This window comes from Rhamphochromis longiceps, linkage group LG4 (genome assembly GCF_057381845.1).
Source record: "Rhamphochromis longiceps isolate RC_006_pf linkage group LG4, R_longiceps_female_GT1.1, whole genome shotgun sequence".
NCBI lineage: Eukaryota > Metazoa > Chordata > Actinopteri > Cichliformes > Cichlidae > Rhamphochromis > Rhamphochromis longiceps.
In genome coordinates, this window is record NC_140560.1 from 14,329,489 (window position 1) to 14,356,545 (window position 27,057).

A 27,057-nucleotide genomic window follows, 5' to 3' on the forward strand; every position below is an offset into this window, starting at 1 on the left:
ATTCCAAAATATTACTCTATATATTATAATATTCCAATATATCACTATATTACTGCTGTTGTTAAAGTGAATTGTTAAATGTTCTCATTTTTATGCTTACCATCTCTACATTGTTTTAACTCTGTGATGAAACAATGTAGAGATGGTAAGCATAAAAATGACAACATTTAACAATTCGCTTTAACAGCTGTTTTGTTCCACAGTTTTTATTGGCAAACTACACCTCAGATCTCACATGTAACACAAACTACACAAACTGGCACACCGCAGTGTATTTGTCCATATAGCTACTGTATAACAGAACATTTTCCCTTTACGGTTTCCTCACATGATGTCCAACCATTCTCACATTAGCGGAGCCTGTAAGTGAATTATCTGATTTATGTTTAAGAGCCTGCTGAGTGAAACACAGATTTCCTTGTGCTTCAATGAGGTGAACATGAATGGAATGCATCCAGATTTTACTTCTGTATTAGACAATACCCCCAGCACTCTACAGCTATACAGAGCCTTGTAATGGCTCATAACTAAGCTCATCTGCTCACACGTGAAAGCAGTTACTCCCTTTCCCTAACTTAAGTTGGCCAGGGTTGTTTTGTTGCTGGTCGTCAAGGAAACATGTCCCTCGCCAAATGACTTTTTGGGAAATTAGATTTCTCCTGATTGGTCCCATCAGTTTGAATCACCCACACAATGCTGGCTGTCTGTCCTTTATCCGAATCTTGTGTTCCATCTGATGGATTTGGGTTCTGCAGGGAAGCAGGTCTTGTGATTCCAAAAGCTCAGCTACCAGAACTACTACTGTGTGTTACATCATAGAGTAGAAATAGCCAACTGATGGGCAATAAAGCAACAGTAACATTATTTTTGAAAAAATCTAAACGAATTAAGAATAAAAAAATCTATTATTTTAACCTCATCACATACTGGGTCACCAGCAAAGCTCTTAGAGGCAGGGCCTGGATTTCAGTTGAACCACAGTTTAGTTTAGTTTAAGAAACTAGAAAATGTTGCTTTTCAGATCAACTCACTTACAGACATTTTGGCCTTATAGTTCATCTCTTATAAGATTTTCATTTGGTTATGCCAAATGGTGGGTGTTATTTTGTTAATATTTCTGCAGAGGAAACCAAAATATAACAAAGGTTATTGTAATTGTGTTAAAAAGATATTTTTTAAGCCTCTGAAGCACTATTTATTTCCAAAAACGTACAAAACTCATGCCACAGAAATAGTTGTCAAAAGCTTATCTGAAGAAAATGATCCACAAAAAATTGATTTTATAACATTTCTTAATATTGAAGTCTGTGCATTAAGGGTCAGTACTTCAGAAATATCTTCAATTCACCTTAGACGTTAGTATGCTGTATGCTGTACATGTAACTGCATCAATACAAATCAAATCATTATCTTCTCATCATATTTGAAGGGCTTTGAGTGCAGTAACAGTAGAAAACTGCTCCATAAACACCAGAACATGAACCCTTTACCTTTATTCACCTGTACGTTTTATTTAGAATAAAATAAACTTACCTCGCTATGAAGATGTCTCGAGATCTGGCCAGCTGGTAGGGTGGAAGACCACTCAGTGGAAATAAAACTTGGTTGGACTGGAGAGACAAGGCTTTGTCTATAACACACAGGCTGTGACTCCAATTAAGCAATTTAGTCTCTTGCCTGTCCCTTTTCTCTACCTCTCAATACCTCTCACTCAGTCGTCCTCGTGCTCTCTGCCCTCAGTGGTTCTTCTCTAGTGTTTTTTTTTAATCCTCTCTCACACAATTTGGACCCTCACAATGCAGCAAAAACTGCCAAATACACTCAGGAAAGTAATTCCTGGAGTTTTATCAGGTAGCGTCTTAGGAAGTGAGAGATTCAGCAGTTTGTGTTAGTATAGCAGACAACAGTACATCTGCATTAACGGTGTGCCCCTTTTTTATACCGGGATCAACTTCTGCTTTACGCCATGTGTGTGTGTGTGTGTGTGTGTGTGTGTGTGTGTGTGTGTGTGTGTGTGTGTGTGTGTGTGTGTGTGTGTGTGTGTGTGTTTGCACTTTTCTGTTCACACGAATGTAATATATATGCAGTTTTTTGTAGATCATAAATATTTTGTGACGAGTATGGGAAATAAGTAGAGATTAAAAAAATGATCACATATAGTCAAGCTCACAGGAAAAGTTATATGACCACTTTGTTATATTGCATGTGAAAATAATGTGAGGATATTTTTCATGCAACTAAACATTTACAGATCGTGTTTTTGCTTGCTTTGTGCATCATCATCCCCTTCAATCTTTATCATCATCCCCTTCAATCTTTATCCCTTTAGGAGTTTTAGGAGCTCTGATTTTCTCCTTTCAAATGAAAATTATAAGAGAAAATCTGCTTTTGAAAAAAAGTGACATTTTCTCACCAGACAAGATGTCACAATTTTGTCACCAGGTGGAACTACAGCATGACAAAATGATGACCTTTTGTCACCAGATGTTTTATCACCACATGTTTTGTCCGATGATTTTTGTCTTTGCGCAAAATGTGTTTGCATAAGAAGAGTTCCATCTTCTGGATAGAAATGATCCAGAGAGACTGTTGGATTTCTTTCACTGTTAAGAAACCGGCATGGATGTTTCTAAAAAAAAAGGATAGTAACAGAAACATATGTTGCCTATGTTGCCATAATCTCACAAAGACAGCATTTCCATGCACAATTATGGATTATTTCATTGCAGTATGGTTCAATGAAATGTGCATTTAAATACATCCGCTCGCCATGCTTTAATATGTATTTAATTAGACCGGTTTTTAATTAAATACATACAGCACAGCAGACAGGACTGAACCTGTGGACGACCTGTACGTAACAAATGGCTAAAAACAAAGATTGAAGCATAAAAACTGTAGAATAATACAGAAAGTCACCTGCAGTGTCTGAGATTATTAAAGTATTATTAGGTTATTGAATAAAGACACTAATGCTGCACTAGCATCAATCCTATGAGAAAAAGAGAGTCCCAACGAAGTCACCAAACTCTGGAGACTGTTCAGAACATGAGTGATGAAAATTTTCTTTATCATTAAAACTCAGAGCTCTTACTGTTGAATGCAAAAAGAAAACAGATGCATTGTCACTTTTGCAGCAATACCACCTACAGTATATCAACACTCAACAAGACTGTGAGACATTCTGGAAGGGGAACTACCGTAAACTGTTTCATGTGATGCTGATTATGAAAAAGAGTTTGCAGGAAATGTAAAGTGTGTGGATGCCTGACTAAGCAGCGCTACAGATGTGTGCAGAAATGTAAACTAGTGTTTTATCCTACAGGCGTCCAACCAGGTCGCATCCCAGACTCCAGATTCATGCATTTTTTCCCAATTGCCTTGATAGTGACCGCATGATGCTTTCCACGCAGGAGCTAAAGCAGCTCTTTGAGGTCACAGGTGGACCTGAGTGAGCCGCTTTGTGGCTCCAGTGTGACGGCCTGTCACATGATGCTGGCTGCTCACATGATGCCAGCGCCATCGTGTATTTCCTCGTCTGAGAGGTTCTCAGAGGCTAAAAGCAAGCTTTGAGGATAAATAAGCAGTGACGCAACTTTATTTAGAAATGATTATCATCTTTATTTGTGATTTATGAATGATAAAAATAAAATCTGATTACAAATCTGACTCTGAGGTTTTTTAGTTCATTGTGACCTCGGTTTTAAACTCAGAAAGCAAGAAAGTACTTATTGGGCAATTTTCACATGAATATTAGATACATAAGACGTTTTGTGCTTGATAAAGACATTTTTTCATAACTCAAAAGAGAAAGATTTAAAGAGAATAAACATGTAGAGAACAGAAGAAACTGTCCCACCAAAGGGGGGAAATCTCACTGATGATGGTGCTGTGCAAAGTTTGAAAAATGCAATCGAATCATTGATTCAATTGCATTGCTAAAAAGTACTAATATGCCAGTATTTATAAGAACTGATGCAATGAAAAGTATGTCTGTATCTAAATGAGTTATATAAATACTGCTGTTTCAGTGCAGAAACTCTACATGTGAATTTAGAGGTTCCACATTTCCGCTGTAACAGTAGAAAAAGTGGCTTTTTTTTTTTTTTTTAAGTGCACTTAAAGATGTTCCTTAAGACATCTCAGGCTCTCCATCTTCTGTTCTCTCAATGAACTACTTGTTAAATAAGAAAAATACTTTTAAAAGAAATTAATTACATCTTCTAGCGTCTGGTAATTTTTGATTTACTGGTCCAGTCTACCTGAGATGAAACTGAGCTGTATATGGCCAGTGATCTAAAATGATTAACACTCTTACCTAACAGCAAGGGGTGACTGCAAATCAATGCAAAGGTGTCCTGATTGGTCATCTTTGTCTTACATGATGAATCATTTCTATCCTGGTGGAAGCAATGTCTTCAACAGGTACAGCACGAGATGTCAGGAAGTGGTTTAATGAATATGAAAATTAGGCTTTTCAGTCAGTAGATCTCAGCCCAGCAGACCTTCTATGGGAGGACCATCGTGTTACGCAGCACTGCATCACCATCATCGACACCAAAATAGGAAATAGCTCTTGGAAAACACACTGAAGCTATTCTAGTGCTCCAACACTCTAATTTAAAAGTTACGACACTTCTGATTCTTTGATTTAAGTCCAGATTTTTTTGTCCTTATTGGCATGATAGGGTCACAACGTTGCTGCACTTCCATGATGTGACCTTCCCGTTCCACCACATACCAAAGGATGTGATGACTTTGGAGTACAATCAATGCATTGTTATGTTCAAGAAACCAGTTTGAGATTATTTCGGGTTTGTGATGTGGTGCGTTTACTTGCTGTCGCCACAAGGCGGGTACACTATGGTCAAAAATGGAAATGGTCAGCAGCTGTACTCAGGTGGGCAGATTAGCAGTTTGTGAAATACTAAGACCAACCAGTGTGTCATTAATATTCAGAGTCACTTGAATTAAACGTTCATCCCCATTTGGCTTAGTTTGAGCATTCCTACATTACATGCCTGTGTGCACTGAGTTGCTGCCATGTGATTGGATGATTAGATATTTCCGTTAATGAGCAGCTGAACAGGCGGTTAGTCTTAAATTAACCGTCTTCATCTTTGACTGTAATTCGAAATTGCGACTTTATTCTCAAAATGATCTTTACGTGCCGAACTTGTTCGCTCCTCAAAAACAAAATTGCACAGTGACTTCCCTCTAGCGCTCCGGGTTTGTATTTCATGCAGAGGCTCGTCATGGCGGCTCAGACCCGTGCTCTGGTGTCAGGTCAGTGGCTGGCAAATGCTGTCAGAAATGACCTGATCGGTCTCAAGCTTCGCGTTCTCGACGCTTCTTGGTACCTGCCGAAAGCCAAACGGAACACCAGAGAGGAGTTTGCGCAGAAGCACATCCCGGGCTCGTCCTTTTTCGATTTGGACGAATGTTCTGACAAGAACTCTGCGTTTGATCATATGTTGCCAACTGCCAGCTACTTTTCGCAATATGTGGGAGATCTGGGCATCGGGAATGACACGCACGTCGTCGTGTACGACACCAGCGACACCGGGGCGTACAGCGCGCCCCGCGTGTGGTGGATGTTCCGGTTGTTCGGGCACAGTTTGGTGTCGCTGCTGGATGGTGGCTTCAAGAACTGGCTGGTTGACGGCTATCCAGTGACGTCCGAGTACTTGAAGCCGGAGAGCAGAGAGTTTAAGGCCACTCTGAACCAGTCGTGGGTTAAAAGCTACGAGGACGTGCTGGAAAACATCAGAACCAAGCAGGTCCAGGTTGTGGACGCCAGGTCTCCTGGCAGGTTCAAGGGTACTGAGCCAGAGCCCCGAGATGGTGAGTCAAACTTTAAGCGTTTAAACTTAAGAAGAGGCCAACAGTTTATCTGTCAGTCGTGTTAGTTCCCCAAGGGTTAAAAACAGCTTAGAGCATAAGATACAACATGTAGGGTTTTGCATCAAAACAAGAAAGATGAGACTGCTTTGCATACTTCACATGTTGCTGCTGTCATTTATCGTGTACACAGTGCTGTGTGCAATACTCCAAAGTGAACATGCTTTCAAAAAATACTAATATCAGCACTTTTTATATAATAGCTACTTTTACACAAAGTGCAGGAAAATAAATTAGCTTCAGCACTCTTTGCCTTTGAAACAGCACTGAGTTTTAGAGGTACTTGTACTTTGTTTTTTAAGGTACTCTGTATACACTGGCTGTTATCTTGGAAACCTTTGGCTGTTATCAAAGGCCGTGCCCTGTGGCCGTGTCCTGTGGTGGCCTTGCCCTCTGCTCCTGCTTTTTGTCACTGAACATAACTCTTCAGTAAGGTTACTATAGTGAACTTAAACTACAGTAAAATCTGAAGTAGGTACGGAATGTGAAATGAAAAGGAAAAAAATCTAATGATAATTGATAACTAAAAAACAAATATTATTGAAGAGTCTCTGTAGGGTTTTTTTATTACACAAAAAAAGCTGCTGATAGAAACTGTGAGCCGTGTTGAAAGCCATCACCCAAATTTTATTTCAGCTGCTAATTACAGCTCTTGAGCCACGTGCAGATAACCAGCAGATACTGTGTGCTCAGCTTCTATCTTGGTGGTTTTCACTGAAGCAAACATCCACTGATGATGTCCAGGAGATGCTGCTAAAAGCTATGGAAGAAATTTAAGATAAAAACCTGTCACATGTTGATACGTCCCCTAAATTTCTCACTCTTCTTTCTCCCGGTCACAGACATACTGCCTGGACATTACCCCGGAGCGATCAACATACCATATACAACTTTGCTGGATCCCTCTGGAAAGGTGAAGGATACCGAGAGCCTGGCTGAGATTTTCAAGGATGCAGGGGTGGACATGACGCGACCGTTCTGGGCTTCTTGCGGCTCAGGCGTCACAGCGTGTCAAGTCATTCTGGCCGCCCACCTGCTCGGGCATCCCGGGGTTTGCCTTTATGATGGTTCCTGGTGCGAGTGGTTTCAAAAGGCATCACCAGAACTTATCATCTCAGAGGGGGAGGGAAAGAAGGCGTGAGGGGAAAGTCACTTCTTTAGAGGGAGCTAAGCTACAGGTGTATCTGACCTGACCGTGTTGGTGTTTCTCCCACAGCATCACAGTGTTGCTCTAGGACTGTGATCGCAAATGACCAGTTGCATAGATGTGTGAGGTGATTGCTTTCAGACTTTGGCTTTCAAAAGTCATGTGAAGTGACAAAGAGCAATCTGGCAAGTTGGTTGGCTTGAACCGTTTAGTTAGGGTTAGGACCATATTTTTTCACAAATGTTATGCAGGGGAGACAAATTGCTTTGGGTTAACAAGAGCCTAGGTGTCAAGACAAGAAGCGGAAAGAACACCCTCGATAGGTCTAAGGCTAAGCAGCACAGACGGCCAGTCATGTTCGCACCGGCACATTTAGAATTGCCAGTTAGCCTAGGACTGTTGGACTGCGAAAGAAAGCTGGAGACAACCCACAAAAACAGGTGAATAACACCCAAACTCCCCCCAGGAGGTCGGTCCAAACCCAGGACCTTCTTGTTATGTGGCACCAATTCTAACCAGTGCATCTACCCCATGACACACCCATATTTGTTTTACACAGTTTTAAAGGTTAGAGTTCAATAAAAAATGTTGTTTTTTTTCCCTCCCATCTTATTTCTCAAAGTCGCAGAGCTGTAACTGGTCACTTGCGCTGATGGTCCTCGAGCAACATGCATTATTATGCTGTAGGAACAGCACCAACACGGGGACAGCAGATTGTGCCTGAACTTTAAACCTACGCCTTAACATCCTTTTTTTTCCCCCCGAGTATATTATACACACTATAGGTTGTAAGGTTCCTCAGCTGTAAGAAACCTTTCAAATAATTTAATAATTAATGTTTTAAGCAAATGTAACATTCTAAAGTTTCACTTCATATGTATTGTTTTGGTTCTTTCTTTAACCAAAAGTGATGCATTAGAATTCCATTACAATAACCTGAATATGTTATGTGCTTCCGTTTTGATGGGGTACCACCACAGGTATCTTCTTTTTCTTTTAAAAGTAAGTCTAGCTCACAAGGTGGAGGAAAACGTGCATTGGGTAACCAGTAAAGTAAATATTTAGCTTTGTTAGAAGGCCACACAGGGCAAAATTCACTGTTGATCAGATATAGCTTCCTCAGGTGACCTCGCAGGGTTGTAGGAAACATGTTGTTTCAGATCCTGTTTTTGTTTTTTTTTGTTTTTTTTGTTTTGTTTTTTTTGGGGGGGGGTAGGTAGGTTAAATTATCTTGATTTTTTGCTTTCACTTGATCGGACTGTGTAAAAGTTGCCAGTTTTGAAAATGTAAGTCATTGTAATTCATTGTTAGTGTGCACCCAAGAAGAAATAATAATAATAAAAATCTAATTAAAAATACTTAATACACTTTTTCTAAAACATGCACAGCGTTTTTGAAAAAAAAAGAAAAAAAGATTGCTGACACAGAGGAAATGGAAACCAGTTTGAGCCGGTTCCTGCAGTTTTATATGAGGTGTCTGGAAAGATGCCCGATTGCCAAAATAAAGTTTATGGATTATAGCTCACGCCAGGATGAGCTACGTGCAGCTGTTCTGTGCACACCATGTAGGTCATCAGGAAGTGTAAGTGCACTAATACGCATTTACAGTTTGAGAAAGAATCATTAAATCAATCATGAGGACTGCTATTTTGAAAGCTTCATAAAAAACTGATCAGAGTATATATTTATTCCAACTCTATTCTTCCTCGAGTAGCACTTTGTTTCTCATTAACAATGTAGCAAAGGGGTAATCTTAGCCACTCTGTATGATGTCAGCTGTTGCTATGTCTCATTGAGGTAAAAAAAAAAAAAATGCCGAGTCCGGAATAAAAGAGCGCTCCAACTGGGCGAAAAGGAACGAACAGCTCATTTGAAATGATTCTTCTCAGGCTGAAGATGAGGCAGCAGCTGAACGCATTGTCTAAAAATGAATCAAACTTTCCGCTCTGCAACTGGCAGCAGATACATCACTCTTGCTCTTTATTTTGACCCTCATTAATATATATTGACCTAAAAGGCATGTTGTGATGTAGATTACATGAAATCATATGAAGGTTAAATGAATCTATTGTAAAGATTCATAAGGAAGAAAAACAAAATTTGCTAATTGGATTTCTGCGGGGAGTCTTTGGAGAGCCTACAATCAACTTCCTAAGTGGCTGACGTGTTTGTCTTCATTTATGTTCATGTGTGGTGCATTACTTGTTAATTATTGTGCGGTTGTCAGGTTTTTCTACTTTGTACCTTCCTTCATGTGCATTCTGGATCTTTCAGCAATCTCCCTCCAGGAATCTGATATTTGTGAGTCCTTTTATCAATGCTATGATTGTTCTTCATACTGCAGCAAATTACAAGCTGGAAATGCTCAGGAGAAGTCAACAATGCTGAACAGGCCAATCACAGTAGTTCTGGGCTGCATTAACTGGAACTGTAGTTACATTTTTCAGGAGGTGCACGTTAGGTTAGATTTTACATTACAATATATATTTCCCGCTGAAGCATAAGCATAAGTTTTGTCCATAGGATGAGGAACTCAAGAGCTTGTGCACTGAAAGGTGCCAGCTTTCCCTGGGACATTTCCTGGGCATGTAAAGATTTATGAAGACCAGCAGGTAGAGACACAAATAGCAGGTTTCACCTGTCCTGGAAGGATCTTCGGATCACACAAGATAAAACTGGGAGAGGTGCATCTGCAATACCCTGCTTATCATGCATCAGATAAGCAGATATTTTGCACATGTCTCAACTCTGTATATTTTTATATATTTTATTTATTGTTGACTCTATTTAATTTGTAAAATATGTGTACACACACACACGTAGAAAAATATTTAGTATACACATCCAGAAATGCATATACTATTATATATTGTACATATATTTATTAGTTTCAGATGTAGCCATTCTTGTATTTTGCTTGTTTACATTATTGTATTTTGCACAACTCTGTTGCTTGTGAAGCTCACACACAAGAATTTCACTCACATGTGCTGTACCAATGTACCTGCACATGTGATGTGACAATAAAAGTGATTTGATTTGAATGATGGGATGGTGCACAATAAAACGATCACTGATAGTAACGATGCTATCCAGGTGATATGAATATCAGTCAGACAAAGGTGGGTTTTTATTAAGGTAAATATAAAATTGTGACGTGACTGGTGATACATTTTGGGTTTGGACGTGACTCAAAAGGATTAAATCACTAGACGGCTGTGAACTACGCATCACGTCATCTCTGATGGGTGTCACTAGGCTGCCCGTTACGCTGCCTGAAGGTCCTAACGAGATAAACAAATTGGGGTCCTTCCTCGCGATAGGCTAGCGAGTCGAAACGGTTTTCAGACTCACGTTGTTTTACAAAACTGTGGGAAAAATTCCTTCAGTGTAATCTGAGTAAAGTGTTTTTAGTAATGTTGATAAAAGAAACTGTTCTTCCGGTTTGGTCATTAGTAGCCTAGCTAGCCCGGTTGTATTTGTTTTTTTCTTTTTTACCGTCGAAGGGTGTGTTTTTTTTTTCGGTCGCCGTCGTAACGGGGGCAACGTTAGCATTAGCGAAGCAAACGAGCCACCTTTGAGACTTATATAACTTCACTTTTGGTATTTAGTCAAATAAAACACGAGGTGAGTTTACGAGAAGTGATGTTATTAGACAGTGGACCCACAGTAATGCGAGGTGATTCATGTGTAGCGTTTGTTAGCATTGTGGGAGCTCACCTGTACTTACCGTTGCGTTACAGCAGGACTCATAAACAAGTCATACTTGTGGTAATAACAAGCTAAACATGTGTCGCCGTTTTAGTAGAAACAAGGACATTACCCGCCTGTTAACGATTCGCATTTAATCAATTTGTTTTGGGGTTGTTTTTCCACAGGGGGGCGTTGATGAGCAGCAATGTCTGGCATCGCTCTTAGCAGACTGTCCCAGGAGCGCAAAGCCTGGAGAAAAGACCACCCTTTTGTAAGCATCTGTCATCTGCAGCAACTTCATGTCCAGTGTTTTTTGAAACTAACTGTTGTGAGTGTTTCTAACACAAACCAGACTCGGGTTGGCAGCTGATGTTTTGCGTGTCATGTAAACCACAGGGATTTGTTGCTGTTCCCACTAAGAATCCAGATGGGACCATGAACTTGATGAATTGGGAGTGTGCCATCCCAGGGAAGAAAGGAGTAAGTTACCTGGAGCTGGATGTAGAGTAGGAAATAACCAGCAGGAGGCCTTCTAAGATGCTGGATTTTAAGCACAAACTTTGTTCGCACACACATAAAATGCATACCCCATTTCCTTCAGCAACTTTATTACCCAACCTGTCTGCACATTAGTACCAAACCGGATCACACTGAGCCGTTTGCACGTGCCCATGCATGTAAGCACCAGGAATCCTACTTCAGTGAGAGCAATTACAGTCTCCTCTTTTATTTGTCTGAAATCTCTACATGTTCTTGTGTTTTTGATAAGTAGAAATCTGTGCTATGCTTTAGTATAACTACAGTTTTGTATGCAGGACAGAAACCTGCTAAATTACAGGATGTCTTCATTGCTGATCAGATACATTTGACACAAAAACTGAGTAATGTGCTTCTATTCGAGGTTCTCTTTGGAAGTACTACACATAGGCTAAATCATCAAAACAACTTCAAGCCACTCTTTTCTCAAATAAAAAGTAACATTGCTTTTCTTCACAAGCTTTAATAGCAAAACTTTACAGTCAAGAGTATTATAAGTAGTGGCGACAATTACTGTGATGGTAAAGTTAGTGTTAACATCTATGAAATTATGCTTTTAAAACATTGTATGTATTTTTCTTGTACTCCCAAAGAATGGGGATAAAAAGATGAGCTGAACGAAAACGCCAGTTTAGAAATTTGTTTATGCAGTTACTTTTGTAACGCTGCTTTGCTGTTGTTAAATAACCTTGGTATGTTGTTAGTTACTTTGCTTACACAGTTGTTTTCATTCTTCTTCGTTAGACGTTGTGGGAAGGAGGACTGTATAAACTCAGAATGCTGTTCAAGGATGACTACCCTTCATCTCCACCCAAATGTGAGTACCTCTTATCTCTTCTCCACTCTCGGTATGTAATAATAATAACAATTTAACTCAAACAGCACCTTTAAAAACAGGGTTTACAGAAGCGAGTGAAAAAAGCAGAACATTAAATTCATACAGAAAGTCACACATTAGAGACAAAAAGAGAACAGGATTAAAGGAAAGTTTATAGCAATGGCACGAAACACTGCAAACAAATAAAATAACTTGTAGTTTTCCTTTATTTGAAAATATAAAAGCTTTTGTAGCAGAAATAATCCATTAGGACAATGAAAAAGATACATGGTTAGAAAAAGGACGGGCTCGGTGTAATGTTTGATGTTGGAAAGTTACAGACAGCAGAAACGTTAAAAACAGCGTCGGGCTACGAAGCCGGTGTGGTCAGTGAACTGCTTTGGTCAAAGCATGACTCTAAGATAAATAACTATCATCTCTACATATAGAAGACAGCGTCATGTTTTTAGTCACAACATAAGATTTGAAAGTGTATAACCAAAGCTCAATCCCAGAATTCCCTGGTGTCATTGTACTGTTAACTTCTGAATCACATGTTGTATATTATATGCCTGAATTTCCCTCTCTGATGTTAGGAAACAGTGCTACGATAGCGCTACAATCCCATGATTTACTCAAAGGCCTGTTTTTGATCTCTGAGACAAAATTAAAGGAAAATAACACTATTGTGTAAATTCACTTTCACACAGCCTCTTGTGATTTTAGTTCCAACTAATGATGGTTTCTTATAGTGATTCTAATGTATTTTGTGGTCAGTGTTCCCGTGCTTGATTGTACGACTTTGTCTTCAATAATTTGTCCTCAGGCAAGTTTGAGCCACCGATATTCCACCCAAATGTCTACCCATCAGGCACTGTGTGTCTGTCCATCCTGGAGGAGGACAAAGACTGGAGACCTGCTATCACCATCAAACAGGTTTGAAAGCTCCTGTGTTCATAGTCCCGTCCTCCATACTTCACCGCGAATGCAGCTTTGTTTTTGTGACTACTCCAATTACTTTCACAGTGTTGGAGCATAAAAGGAGGGCATCTGTAATTTCTCTATACAGCCCTCTGTTCCTTAGTAATGATTCAATTCAATGGCATTGGAGTTGGCTGCTTTGTTTTTAAGTTATATGTATTTATGGTTGTATTGCTGTGTTTTTTAGATTCTTCTGGGAATCCAGGAGCTGCTGAATGAGCCCAACATTCAAGATCCAGCACAAGCGGAAGCTTACACAATTTACTGGTAAGTGTGGTTGTTTGATTTACTCAGTGGATCCTACAAAAAAAGAATCAAGAAAGAAATTATTTATTTTTATTAAGCAATGTTGTGATATTATTAAGTAATGTCATGTGATTTGATAGCAACATGATAACTACTAACAACCGCATCTGCTTTTTACGTGATTGCGGTTTGCAAATTAGCCTAACAAGTGACTGATCCCCAGAGATATACATTCTTTTGGGGTTGCATCAGGAGGGGCATCCGGCGTAAAAATATCTGCTAAATCAAGCACAGAGAGCTACCCGCTGTGGCGACCCTTTGTAAAGCCAAAAGTCACCTGAAGTTGAAATGCTAGCTCTCTACATTATCAGGTGTGCATGTTGAACTGCACCATCCTCTTTACAGGAAGAACAGGCCTCTATTTGCCAAAGGTCACTTATGTATTCAAGTTAAAATTAATATATTAACACTGTTATAAGCTTTAAGGGGAAATCACACCTGTTTTTTAAACAGTGATGTGTTATTAGTGTGGTTGCAAGGCTGTTGTATCACTTTCTTTTCGTTTGATCATTCAGTCAGAACAGGATGGACTACGAGAAGAGGGTAAGGGCGCAGGCCAAGAAGTTTGCCCCCACATAGAGCGGAGAGGTGGCCTCGACCTGGCCTGAGCAGCCTGAACCAAGAGCTCACAAACAGGTGGCAGGCAGCACCTGAAGGACCACTCCAATAAGAATCCACTTTTAAGTATTCTAAATATATTCTAAATATATTTTTTGATACAGGCTACAAGTGAGCCTGTTTTTCTTTTCCCTTCTTTTGACAATTCAGTAATATCATACATTTTACCTGTCCTCAAAAAAAATCCAGTTTTTATGCATTTTCAGTGCATAACTGATAATCCTGCTGTCAGTATGACATTTGTAATATGTGTACTATCCATATCCAGTTTTGGTCATGCCTCGAATAAAACTGCGTGTGACTAATGTGCTGACAGAGCTGTAAAAGTAAGACATCATGCCCAACCCACTCAGTGTGATGTTCAGCAGAGATTTGCCCTTTTGGTAACCTTACACGCTTTATCAAACCATCAGAGGCCAGGAGTACTGTAGATAGTGTTTCATGAATGTGGGCTCTCACTGTGACAAAGCAGAAGCACAACAGGAGTCTGTCTGTTCTTCCTTTGTTCTCTCTGCCCGCTGTTTCATTATCATGACAAATACACAGGCATACCATCTGGCACAAAGCACTTAAAGAAAACTGGCAGTGACCCATCAAAAACCATCTAAAGGTAAATGCACCTAAAAGACAATCCTGGCATTTCTTATGTGCTCAGCTAAGCCGTGCACTTAGGAGAGTAACAAGAAGCAACAGGAAGGGAGAGAGTGCAGACTTCCACCAAGGCCACTAAAAGTATTTGGAGAGTTTTCCCAAAACAAGTTTGATAGGGATCAAATACCCCCTGTTGAACACTGAAAACATAACCTCCATGGCTTGACTTTGGAGTAATAAGGCACTTGAGTCAGGCCTTTGGTTCTTCCCTTGAGCCTTGATAATCTTTTATTGCAGTGAAACCACATGGTGTTAAAAAAAACAAACACCTGAAATAGAAACTGTCACCATACCAAACTTTACGCCCATCTGACATCAGTGTGTCATCACCTTCCAAACATGCTGTGTAGAAAAGTTGCATCGTAAAGGTTATAAACTACTGCTGTGTGTTTGTTTTTGGCCCCGTCCACCCAGTTATTTTATGCCACAGTGCTCACAAAAAAAGTCCAAACTCAAGTCCACGTGGAAAAACTGAAGCATCCTCATTGGAATGGCCTCTCAGCCAGCAAAGAAGATAAATGAAAGTGCACTTGAGAGTGAGAGATGGCCTGAGATATTTTTCTTTCTTTGCCTCTAAATATATGAGTGCATGTACATAATATAAATAACGGAAAATTGTGGAAGTTATGTTTTATATTGTTTTAGCCAGTTGACATTTGTGTGTGGTATTATAACAAAGGACACATTAAATGCATCAAATTGTGAAATAAAATCAAAGAAAAACATTTCTTTTGCAGATCTCTTGTTTTTCTTTTTCGGGGAACGGGGGGTGTCTGGCCATTTATTGTCTTCGTATTTATGAAATTTGTTATTTACTAGTATTTTAATTTGTATTCATCTGGCTTTAAATAAAGGGAAAATCCAGCATGAGGTTGATCTTTGAGCCCTTGCACACCTTTGCAGCCATTTCCCAGACATGGATTAGCTTGTAACCATCACAGGCTGAAAGAAAAATGCAGTCTACTGAAAAATGATCAGGAAAAACTGAGCTGTGGTGCTTTAGTTGCCAGTCAAAGTTGTTCTTTGGAGATTTGAAAATAAGTGCCTAAAGGGATTATACAGATTCCAGCCCGTCTCATTGGTTCTCCGGGCTCATTGCTGCTTGCAAGGATCGTTACCACTACAGTTCAAAGTGAATCTGGAGCACAATTCCTTTGCAGACCAATATGTTTTTCTTATTATCATCAGAAGATGAAAGGGTGTAATGTCCTCGGATGTCTTGCATGATATTCTTAAGAAATCTAACACCTTTTGTTTTGCTTCCCCTCTGCTGTGGGTTTTTTTTTTTTTTTTTTTTTTTTATCTCTGAATGATCTCATCTGACCAAAAAAGGAATCAAAATGTTGCGAAGCAGTTTTTTTGTTTTCTTGTTTGTTTCTTCTGACCACACTGCTACAGGTTTAGGGCAGTTAAAAGTTGAAAGCTCTTATCACATCGCCAAGTTTGTCCTGGATCAACCTTGTGTCACCTCACCTGTGGCAGCTTGGACCACTTTGCGCCTTTCTTTCCTGCTTTGAAATGCATTCTCAACTACCAGAGGTCTTTTCACATCTGAGCTAAATTTATGTTAAGCACATTGCTGCCAGTTACGTGGTTAACTTCTAAGCATTGCACAACCTGACCTTGGACTGAATTTGCTGTGATGTCCATTGCTGGGAAATTGGTAACTGTCAAGTGTTTTCCACTTGTGAATAATCTTTCTCACTACAGTATGACCGACTTCACATTGTTTGGAAACGTCCGTATAACCTTTCCCGCGATGATGGGCAGTAACAGTTGCTTCTCTATAATCATGGCCGATGTCTTTCCTCCTAGCCATTGTGTCAACACAGTTGGATATCCCCGTGATGGTGATGGTGTTGTTTCCACATCATAACAATGTTGGTCCAGGAGAAACTGACCAAGGACATTGTGTAATCTGTTAACATTAGCCAAGACATTAGCTAATTAGCAGACTCCACCACACACACATTGCAAAGCCAACATGATTGGTCAGTTGCAATGTTGATCCTGGATCAGCATTATTATGATGACCAACACGGGGGCATGACATTCACCCTGTTAACACACCTGAATGCTCCAGAACAGCAAACTGTCGAAACCTCTGCTTTTATAGAGGCGCTCCGCTTGCTGATGATTGCTGCTAATCAAGTATGTTTGATTAGCAGCATCTGGCTGCTACTCACCCTCTTAATTCCCGTGTAAGCAGTAAGGTGGTACTTTTTCACACCACTGTATGAGTATCAGAATAGACATGTCCACTGCAATGTGCAACAAACCGAACTGCCTGACACACTTGCTTATGACTCATTTGTTTTCCTGTATCCATGTTAATGTTTGACCAGCATTTAGAAAAAAACCCCAACACATTAGCAAAAGAGTGCGGTCTTTCTCAACTGAGGTTTAACTCCAAGGTTCGTTTAGTGTTAGCAGTTTGTGCTGACCATAGTGGTGGTGGTGGGGGGGAGTCCTTTGAATTTCAGTGACTTTGATCCGTTCACCACTCCTAGACGATCAGAAGATGGTGAAATAACATTATTTCTCTTTTTCTTGCTAATGTTTGCTAGCAGAAATTAATTTAAGGATTTAATTCACATAAGAAAATTATCCAAACACTTCTTCCATCTTCTTCAGTTCGGCTTTCTGTATTTTTGTCAGAGCCACACCATACATCACAGAAGGGCTCCATCTTTTAAACCTTTGCTTTCACTCTTGCTGCTATCCTCATGTTAACACTCATCTCCACCCACACCCACTGTTGCTTTGCATAGTTGACCCCAGGCTTTTAAACTGATCTACCTTCACTAACTCTACTCCTTGGCTCTCCACTTTTCACACAAATGTATTGCTTCTGCTTCTCTCCAGGTTCTCTTCCAAATACCGTTACCTTAATATGCCAAAATCCAACATTTCAATGGAATGAACTAAATCTCTTTAGGTGTAGGATATATATACGTCCATCAATCCATCCATTCACTTCTGCTTATCCTTTTCAGGGTCGCGGGGGGCGCTGGAGCCTATCCCAGCTGGGCGAGAGACAGGGTACACCCTGGACAGGTCGCCAGTCTGTCGCAGGGCCAACACACAGGGACAGACAACCATTCGCACTCACTTTCATTCGCACATTCACACCTAGTGACAATTTGGGTTATCCAATTAACCTATCCCCACAAGCTGCATGTTTTTGGACGGTGGGAGGAAGCCGGAGTACCCGGAGGGAACCCACACAAACACGGGGAGAACATGCAAACTCCTCACAGAAAGACCCCGGCCTGGTGTTAGAATTGAACTCAGGACCTTCTTGCTGTGCGGCAACAGTGCTAACCACCATGCCAGGATATATATACATGAATTTCCAAATTCAACAACCTACCAGTTGATATTTTTTCAGTCCTCAAGCTTTAGATACACGTTGATGGAACACAAATATTTTTTAAGTTAGTTAATATCCTTAATGGCTTTCTGCTTGTAAGGCTGCTAAACTGCGATTTTACCTTCAATCATTTCAGAGTTTCGACCACAAATTATATCCATGTCATAAGATTCCACATGACTAGTTTTTAGTGGTGTTACACAGGGCTCTGCCTTGGTCCCCCTTATATTTATCATTTCTTTTACCTTTAGTTCACAGTTGTAGGTAATTTGTCATACTTTTTCATTCTTATGCTGATGACACACAGCTCTGTCTCTCCACTAAGTCTAGTTCCACTTTCCTGCCTTATTCTCTTACTGAATGTTTACGGAAGATAAAATTGAATAAACACACACACACACACACACACACACACACACACACACACACACACACACACGTAGAAAAATATTTAGTATACACATCCAGAAATGCATATACTATTATATATTGTACATATATTTATTAGTTTCAGATGTAGCCATTCTTGTATTTTGCACAACTCTGTTGCTTGTGAAGCTCGCACACAAGAATTTCACTCACATGTGCTGTACCAATGTACCTGCACATGTGATGTGACAATAAAAGTGATTTGATTTGATTTGAATTGTGGTTGTCAAATTAAACAGTGATGAAATAGAGGTTCTTCTGGTAGGAACTGTTTGGGATATATGTGATAAATTCTGTCTGTGCATGACTTTTCAGTTTGCTTACTGTGCACGCAGAGGTGTCCATGATGCAAAAATCTTCATCTTGGACTCCATCCACAAACATCTGGAGTTCCCTGACTCCTCCACCAGACTTCTATTTGCTGATCAGCGTTCAACACTCTGCAGCCTCATATCCTGGCCACTAAACTTTCCTCCCGATTTCACCTGGATGATCAGCTAATCCTGTGGATATTGGACTTTTTGACCAACAGGACTCAGAAAGTTTGGGTCAACAACTCTCTTTCCGGTCTCCGTTCCACCTCCACTGGCTCCCCCCAGGGCTGTGTGCTCTCCCCCTTGCTCCTCATCCTCTACACCGATGACTGCAGATCCACACAGCCCAACTGTCACCTGGTGAAAATGCTGACAAGACAGTTCTCCTGTCACTGCTGACAGGCCCCTCACAACACCACGGGCCCGCTCTGCAGGAGTTTGTAGAGTGGTGTAACAGCTCTAAACTTGAACTGAACGTGAGCAAAACCAAAGTGGTGGTGACCTTCTTCAGTAGGCAGAGGGATCTGGCTGCTTCAGTCACCACCACCATCCATGGGAAGCCAGTGAAGGTAGTTGAGGAGTACAAATACCTGGGAACCATCTTTGACAACCTCCTGAAATTCTCCAACAACACTGAGGAGATTCTCAGGAGGTGCCACCAACGGCTATACCTCCTTAGAAAACTCAACTCCTTTGGAGTCAGCACACCCATCATGATGACTTTTTACTATGCCTTCCTGGAAAGCATCATGACCTTCTCCATCGCCTTCTGGTTCCACTCCCTCAGCCTTCAGAAGAGGAACAGACTGAAGAAACATAAACTACTCTACACTCTTTTTATACTGTCGACACTTTACTCACTTTTACTCACTTTTACTCACTTATTCACCTTTCAGTCACTTTAATTTTAATACTGTGTAATTTTAAAACTGTGTATGTACTCTATATTGTGTGTATTTATTATCTCACCCCTACTGCCTGTTTATGCCCTGTCCTTATCTTCAACGTCATGCTGCTCTGTTGTATGTTAATTGCCCCTTAGGGATAAATAAAGTCTTCCTGATTCTGATTCTGATTTTCTAATCTCTCCTTCTACTTTCCTCCTTTAATGAAGCACGCATCAATATCTCCACTTACATAATATTAATTCACCCATTCATGACAGTGCCTCTATTCTCACTCATGCTCTGCATTACTTGATTAATATAATTCTGTCCTCTCTGGGTTACCGCACAAAAAACTGGTTCAAAGTATGTGGCTGCTTGTGTTACCAGACCCTCTTCCATAAACCATATGTGTGATAAATGTCACATTAATTTTAAGTGTCTGCTTCTTATTTAGTCTCTCTGTAACCTCACACCTTCATATCTCTCTGATCTTCTGCACAGTGGCACTCGTACGTCCCGTATGCTGAGATTATACTGCCCTCTTACCAGACCACTGTGGGCTTCACAGCTGAGTGGCATGTCCTGCACCACATTTACAATATTGGCTTTAAAGGCAAGCCTTTAACCTCCTAGGACCTGGCGTCCACATATGTGGACATCACATTTTAGGTTATTTAGACCAAAATACTCAATTTTGCTCTACAGGGGCCTGATATCCACTTACGAGGACATTATACTGCTACTGTTCTATCAAAATTTTAAACAAATATTTTCATATGTGGTGCTTATTTTTCTTAAAAACAAAAATAAGGTAAAAAAAAATCTGGTAATTCTTTGTTTTTACATTCATCGGGCCCCAATATGCCCAAATATCAAAGAGAGTTTAAAGCCCGCTTATTCTGTTTGATTCTGCATTGTTGTTAATTTATGAATACTGTGAGTTTGATATTTAATTAATGTAAGATGTCCTTGAGTGTGTTCAAAGGTGCCTATAACTATCATTTATATGATAATAATACATTATTATTGAAAATATTTTTATACTATCACCTGCATCCTTAGATTTAAGTCACCATTTCCTCATACACTTAAAATTCTAAATGGTAAATGGTAAATGGCCTGCATTTGTATAGCGTTTTTCTAGTCCATAGGACCCCAAAGCGCTTTACACTACATTCAGTCATCCACCCATTCACACACACATTCACACACTGGCGATAGCAAGCTACATTGTAGCCACAGCTGCCCTGGGGCGCACTGACAGAGGCGAGGCTGCCGGACACAGGCGCCACCGGGCCCTCTGACCACCACCAGTAGGCAAACACGGGGTTAGTATCTTGCCCAAGGTCCAAATGACTGTCTTAGTCAGATTTTCTCTTAATTATGTTACACAAAATATTCTGTCCTTAGACTCCCCTGTATCATAGTAACTCCTTGCTGCTGCCCTGTGATTGGCAGACCACATCTGTGGTAGCGTCACAAGACAGATGAAGTCGGTAGAGACATTCTCTTCCTGTTCTACTTTGTCGCTTAACATATATTTATTTGACCTTAATTTTCAAATTTTTTTGGTCTACTATTACACTATTTTCTATTTTTAATATATCGTTTGTTTTGTCTGTATAACAGAAAGAAACAGCAGCTCACCAAGCATGTGATGAAAATGGTGAAAAGAAAAAAAAGGGCACTGCAAAACGAGGTCCTGTTTCCTACTCTGATACCACAACACACACACCAGTCTTATGACTCACTGTAGGTTATTTTGGAGATGGTGCTGCTTGCACTTTTAGCATGCACAAAACAGAGATAAATATTGCGCTCGAAATAAAAGCTTAGTCAGGGGAAGTTCTGTAATATCCCGCTCAATTAACATAAGTTTTTTTAGTTTGCAGAACAAAAGCAATATGATTCATGTGCATATAAAGTAAACAAAAATGAATGAATAAAATAACCGCTTTTATAAAATGCAATCCCAATTCATATTATAACTTCACTGTAAAACCTAATAAGTTCACAGAACTCAAAAATTGTTGTGTAACAGATTACACAACAATTTTTTAGTTGTGTTTTCAAAAGTTTTAAGTTTAACTAAAATAAAAATTATAGTTGCAGTTGCCTTAAATTACCTCAATGTTAACTCATAAATGTTGATATTCCTCAACTTATAATTAGGGAGTAGTAAACTCAAAATGTTCAATATTTTTCAACTTAATTAAGGTGGGAAATACACTCAAAATATTTTAGATATTGCAACTCATACGATGTGGGAAATAAACTCAAACTTTTTCATATTTTCTAACTTATAATATGGGAAATAACCCTTAAAATCTTCAATATTTTTAAAATACGGTGTGAAATACACTTACAAATAATTCTAAACTGCCCAGTAAATTATAATCAGCTAAAAGTGTTAGAAAACATGAAATTACACATACTAACAATTTAACAACTTTTTATTAAACACAATGTGCTTTTAAAAAGGCACAAACAACAGAGCTCACTCATAAAAAAGTGCCTCATAAATAAAACAAGAGAAGACTCCAAGGGTCTCCATCTCAATTCTAAAATTCAATAACATTTTCAGTATTAACAGCAATTGCAGCTATTAGAACAGGGGTGCTCACACTTTTTCCGCATGTGAGCTACTTATAAAATGACCAAGTCAAAATGATCTACCCACTACAAAAATCCAAAACATATACTTATTTATAAATATATTGAGGATTCTTTATATCTACAATGTATATACATGCATAACCGCAATATCCAATATTTCACAACACAATTAACTATGTAAATTTTTTGTCATTACCTGAGTTTACTCTGATGACTTGCACTGAATTGAATCAGCCAGGGATGCATAGTCCGGACAGTAGCTGCTGACGGCCAGGTTTAAGAGAAAAAACCGAGAGCTAAAAATTGGAGTTAACTCGCTGACTAGCTTGTCAGTTTTACTACACTTCGCGCCGCTGTTTGCGCATGCGCAGCGACCTAAGCGTCAGAAAAAATCTGCTGTCATCTGACTGGCTTCCCTGTATCAATCAAGTGACGGGATGGATGATAGGCTGGCATCTATTTTTTTTAATGCCATGCGATCTACCAATATTACCTTTGCGATCGACTGGTCGATCGCGATCGACGTATTGAGCACCCCTGTATTAGAACATTGAGGCATTTAACACTTACTGTACCTTAACAGCTGCAGCTCACTTTCTTTTTTAAAAATACATGAAAACAAACAGTACTGTTTCCACTGCTGTACTTATAGGGAACAAACATCAAGGCAGTGCATTTACGTATTAGGCAATAGAACATTAAACATGAATAGTGCATGAACTGAACAGTCATTCATCTTAAATGTGAGGTAGAAGAGGCAAATGATTAGGAAAAAAACAAACAAAAAAAGCTTCCTCAATACTCAGCTCAACAAGTAGTCCATTCTGAGTGATTCACTCATTGAACAAATCATTCTTCAGCATCAGTAGACTCCCTTTCAGTGGTTTGTTGTCCTCAAGGCACATCACAACCTTCTGGATAAATGTGAATGTAAGCTCAGGTTTCTTTGAGTATTGTAGGTCTAGTGCATAGATGTACCCAAAGAACAGGAGAAATGACTCAGCCAGATTTGTGGGACCATTCACAAGTATTTCATCCTCAACGACAATGCAGATGCTTTCGGGACTGAAGAGGGCCGAATCAGTAGTGTCATCCGTGACAACTGTCAGCAGAGCCACAGGAGTGTCAGTGAGGTCTGGACCATCTGCTGACTGCAAAACAAAAAAAATACAAGAATGAGTTCAGCCCCTCAAGGACACAAATCATGCTATTGATTAGAGCTGTGAATCTTCATAAGTCGCACGTTTCTTTTAGGATTATAATGTCAACGATTTAATTTGATATTGCGATACATCATGATGCATTACAATAACCTTAATTTGGGTTTGGTTTCAAAACATATGTTTAAATAAATGTTTTCAATAATAAATATATGCCAAGATATTTGTTTTTGTTATTTACCAAACATTTCTCTGACCACAACATGGCACCTCCAAAAAAATAGAACACTTGAATTTTAAAAGGGAGATAGTTTTTATCTGTGGATTTGTCTTTGTTTAATAATCTTTCAACTATTTTCATGTTTTCTGGTTTATGCGTAACAATCTTCTTGCAATCTTATTCAACAATAGTTGATATATGGGAGAAAACAAGTCAGATGAGGACTGTGTTGAACCTCCTTCCTGATATACACCCTGGTTCTCCTTGAGTTCTGAGTGATGTCATATGTTTGACTGAACAGCTAGGCAAAGGGGTTGATGCTGAGGCCAGTACACTTACATCACAAGTCCTGAATAACGTGGAGGCATCTTCACGCAGGTACACAGGAAGTGCACGAAGGACGAGGGCCCGTCTTGTATTTACATCATGCTGTTCCTAGATGAACATACAATATCTATCAGAATAGTATTTACACAAATGCAGAGTAAAAACAAAGTGTTGGATAGCCATGTTCTGATTGTCATTGTTATAGATCAGGGGTGTCCAAACTTTTTGTGTAATGGGCTAAACTTGTCAATCTAGAAGGGTAACCCAAAAAAATCTAAAAATTTTGAATTTTTAATTCAGGGCAAAATTCTCTAATTTCTTTGTATTTATTTTTTATTTAAATTAGGACAAATTATAAAACTCACCCACTGACAACTGGTGAAATGTTGACTCTGTAGCACTCTTTGCAGTCTGATATCTGTAAACAATATGTGCACAAAGACGACTTATTAATGTTCAAAAACATTTTTTGCACAACACACACACGTAGTCAGCTGATCTCATCTGATGCAGATCTGCTCCTTGATCAAGTGACATTTGTCCGGATTTTTGGCACGAGTGACGTCGAATCAGCATCGCAGCTGGATGGCCCGATTTACATACCCAGCGCAGCTGATACTCACCACAATAATTTACTAAGATTATATGCACTCCTGTTATTAAGTCCAGTTCAGTCTGTAAATGTTAACCATTTCAAACTAATGTTGATAGGTGTGTTGCTAAGCTTAATAACTTAAATAACAAACTTGAAATTTACCCGTCCTATTTTCCCCTTTATTGTTTTTTCTCTGTGCTGTAAATCTTCTGTCTAAGAAGAAATCTGAGGCTGCTGTTCTGAAAATAAGCTACCAAAGCTTTTTCTGAATGAATCAATAAAGATCCAATTATGGAAAGCTGTGATGAAGGCAGTTTTGTCTTTAATTATATTCAACAATATAACATATTCGACCACTTTTAAGTGATTTTGTGATCTTTAATACACTAAAGTTAAGGTTATTTACCTAATTTCTAGTAAGTGGCCCTCAGTGAAAAAAGTTTGGACACCCCTGCCTTACAGGTTAGGGAGTATTTGTGATCCGCACAGTCTGCATCAATGATTCTTTCTTAGCCTGGGAGCAGAACGCGGCTCTTTATTTTCATTTCATTTCAATTTATCTAGCAAAGATCGATAGGGTTTGGCTTAAAGGTGTCAAGGAGGCACCTCAGTCTGGCTGGTTGAGCCTTGTCGAATTAGCGTGAACAATTTAGCTGAACGTCGTTCGTAGCACCGAGTTCGACCAGTGTGTAATGTTAGGCTGAATCAGGCGATGCATTTTTCCGCAAGCCTTGACTTGTAGAGCTCGCTTAGTGGAATACCCCTCTAAACTGTTAAAAGGATTTCGAGATTATCTCACAACCACACATTTGAGACTACGAAAAAAATACAAACATGTGTCTAATTACCATAATGATAACACACTCACGTTGTTTATTATTGTTCGCTTCATGCTAGCACACACACACAGCTCAACAGCGTAAACTACTGACTGTGTAACACGGACACTTATTGAAATAAGTATACTCACAATACGCACGTGCATTACCGGCGAATACGACAACCGGTAGAAACGGACAGTAGAAAGTTTTAGTAGAAAGTTCAAACGCATGGAGCTAGAACTGCCAACCGTCAACTTCCCGGGCAAGAATACAATGCATTATGGGAAATGTTGTCCCCCACGGAAAACCGCCAAAACGTTACACCATTCTAATTTGAAATAACATTACGTATTTGTCACATTCGAAAACTTTTAAAATTACAATTACTTGGATTCGAATTCATTTATAACAAACATTCACTGTGCACAAAGTACGAATATATTTCCAGTAAAAAATAAAAAAAGAATGTTTATCGAAATTAAATTTAAACAAAACAAAAACACGTTAGACTTACCAAATTTAGGGCAGTTGATGAAAAAAAATAAGGTGGTGGGTTGAAGTTGGGGACTCTTAATCCACACGGGCTGGCCAAATCTTCCCCGCATCAAGGTAAATTCAAGATGGCTGACTCAGCTTTCCTGAGGGAGCGACAAGACTCCACCCACCAGAACGTCACTAAACTAAGCTTCTTAAACTTTTTGAGCTTTCCAAAAAAATTAGCTAAAAAATATTGAGCCCTATTCAATTAAAGCTGCATAAAAGCCAACAGAGCTCACTACTTTATAGTTTGCTCAACTACAAAACGACATTTGAGTGTTATGAGCTTATTAGTTATGAGCTAGGACAACTGTTAGGGATTACAGTGTTGGAGAACTGGGTCTGTAAATGACAGTAGTAGCTAAAGCGGTTATTTGGCTCTTTGTGTGATGTGTAAAGGCAGTAGAATGGAGGTGGTTTCAACACAAACCACTGAAACTTGTGTTTTTGTCACAACCTCCTGCCTCTCCTGTCAACCCAGACCTATATAATAAGTATCTGTAGTAGCAATCTGATCCTTTACTACACAAAGATAGGAGGTGGAGGGGTCTCTTTGAAGTTGTATATGCTGACTAGACAATGCATAAACTGTCAAATTCAGCTCTAGCTGAATGTGTTAAGTGTGAACTGATCAGCAGATAGTACAGCTTTCATGTCTGAGCTCATCTGTTATGAAGCCTGTGTGAAGCTAATTTGACATTTTTGCAGAAGTTTAATGTAGATACAAAATGTCATCAGTTCACTATGATGAATTAAAAGTCCAGTGGTTCATGCTTTCAGTGTGTAGTTCCGCGTTGTGGTGCCATGTTCCCTTTTACAGAGAATCCAGCATTGCTAGCTGCTAGCTCTGGTTTATCACAGCAAGCTAACATGTTTTACGTTTTTTTTTTCTCTGTTTATTTTAAGTTGCATATAAATTTTGTGTATACACACACACACACATATATATACTTATATATGTGGAAACTACACATATATACACCATATACATATGTAGTGCATGAATTCTGACAGGATTGTGCTATCTTTGGCCCAACACATTGGGTTGTTCACTTGATGGAACTACAGATAAGAGGGCACTTATGCTATCTACCACATTTGTTTTGAACATTTGCAACTTATCTAGT

At 39.4% G+C, this 27,057-nt stretch overlaps 3 protein-coding genes across 5 annotated transcripts; 2 read left to right on the forward strand and 1 right to left on the reverse strand.

Annotated features, from left to right (window-relative positions):
- The first annotated feature begins 5,112 nt into the window (after nucleotides 1–5,112).
- mpst (mercaptopyruvate sulfurtransferase) lies at nucleotides 5,113–8,406 on the forward strand. The gene is made up of 2 exons (XM_085403419.1): nucleotides 5,113–5,844; nucleotides 6,744–8,406. Exons 1-2 carry the CDS (start codon nucleotides 5,241–5,243, stop codon nucleotides 7,040–7,042), a joined length of 903 nt encoding a protein of 300 aa, XP_085259545.1. The 5' UTR covers nucleotides 5,113–5,240; the 3' UTR covers nucleotides 7,043–8,406.
- Nucleotides 8,407–10,339: 1,933 nt separating this feature from the next.
- On the forward strand, nucleotides 10,340–15,374 carry LOC146671234 (SUMO-conjugating enzyme UBC9-like). Its single transcript, XM_085403421.1, has 7 exons — nucleotides 10,340–10,675; nucleotides 10,927–11,012; nucleotides 11,138–11,221; nucleotides 12,023–12,095; nucleotides 12,922–13,031; nucleotides 13,264–13,343; nucleotides 13,898–15,374. Exons 2-7 carry the CDS (start codon nucleotides 10,947–10,949, stop codon nucleotides 13,959–13,961), a joined length of 477 nt encoding a protein of 158 aa, XP_085259547.1. The 5' UTR covers nucleotides 10,340–10,675; nucleotides 10,927–10,946; the 3' UTR covers nucleotides 13,962–15,374.
- Nucleotides 15,375–22,089: 6,715 nt separating this feature from the next.
- On the reverse strand, nucleotides 22,090–26,039 carry LOC146671235 (uncharacterized). 3 transcript variants are annotated; one of them, XR_014911414.1, is made up of 4 exons: nucleotides 25,543–25,682; nucleotides 24,343–24,395; nucleotides 23,990–24,085; nucleotides 22,090–23,421 (listed from the first exon to the last, which is right to left on the reverse strand). XR_014911414.1 is itself a non-coding variant. In XM_085403422.1 (4 exons), exons 1-4 carry the CDS (start codon nucleotides 25,996–25,998, stop codon nucleotides 23,104–23,106), a joined length of 558 nt encoding a protein of 185 aa, XP_085259548.1. In that variant the 5' UTR covers nucleotides 25,999–26,039; the 3' UTR covers nucleotides 22,090–23,103. The 3 variants fall into 3 exon arrangements, 1 of the variants encoding a protein (XP_085259548.1); XR_014911415.1 differs by having other exon boundaries at nucleotides 25,552–25,652; XM_085403422.1 differs by lacking the exon at nucleotides 25,543–25,682 and adding an exon at nucleotides 25,908–26,039.
- Nucleotides 26,040–27,057: the final 1,018 nt, after the last annotated feature.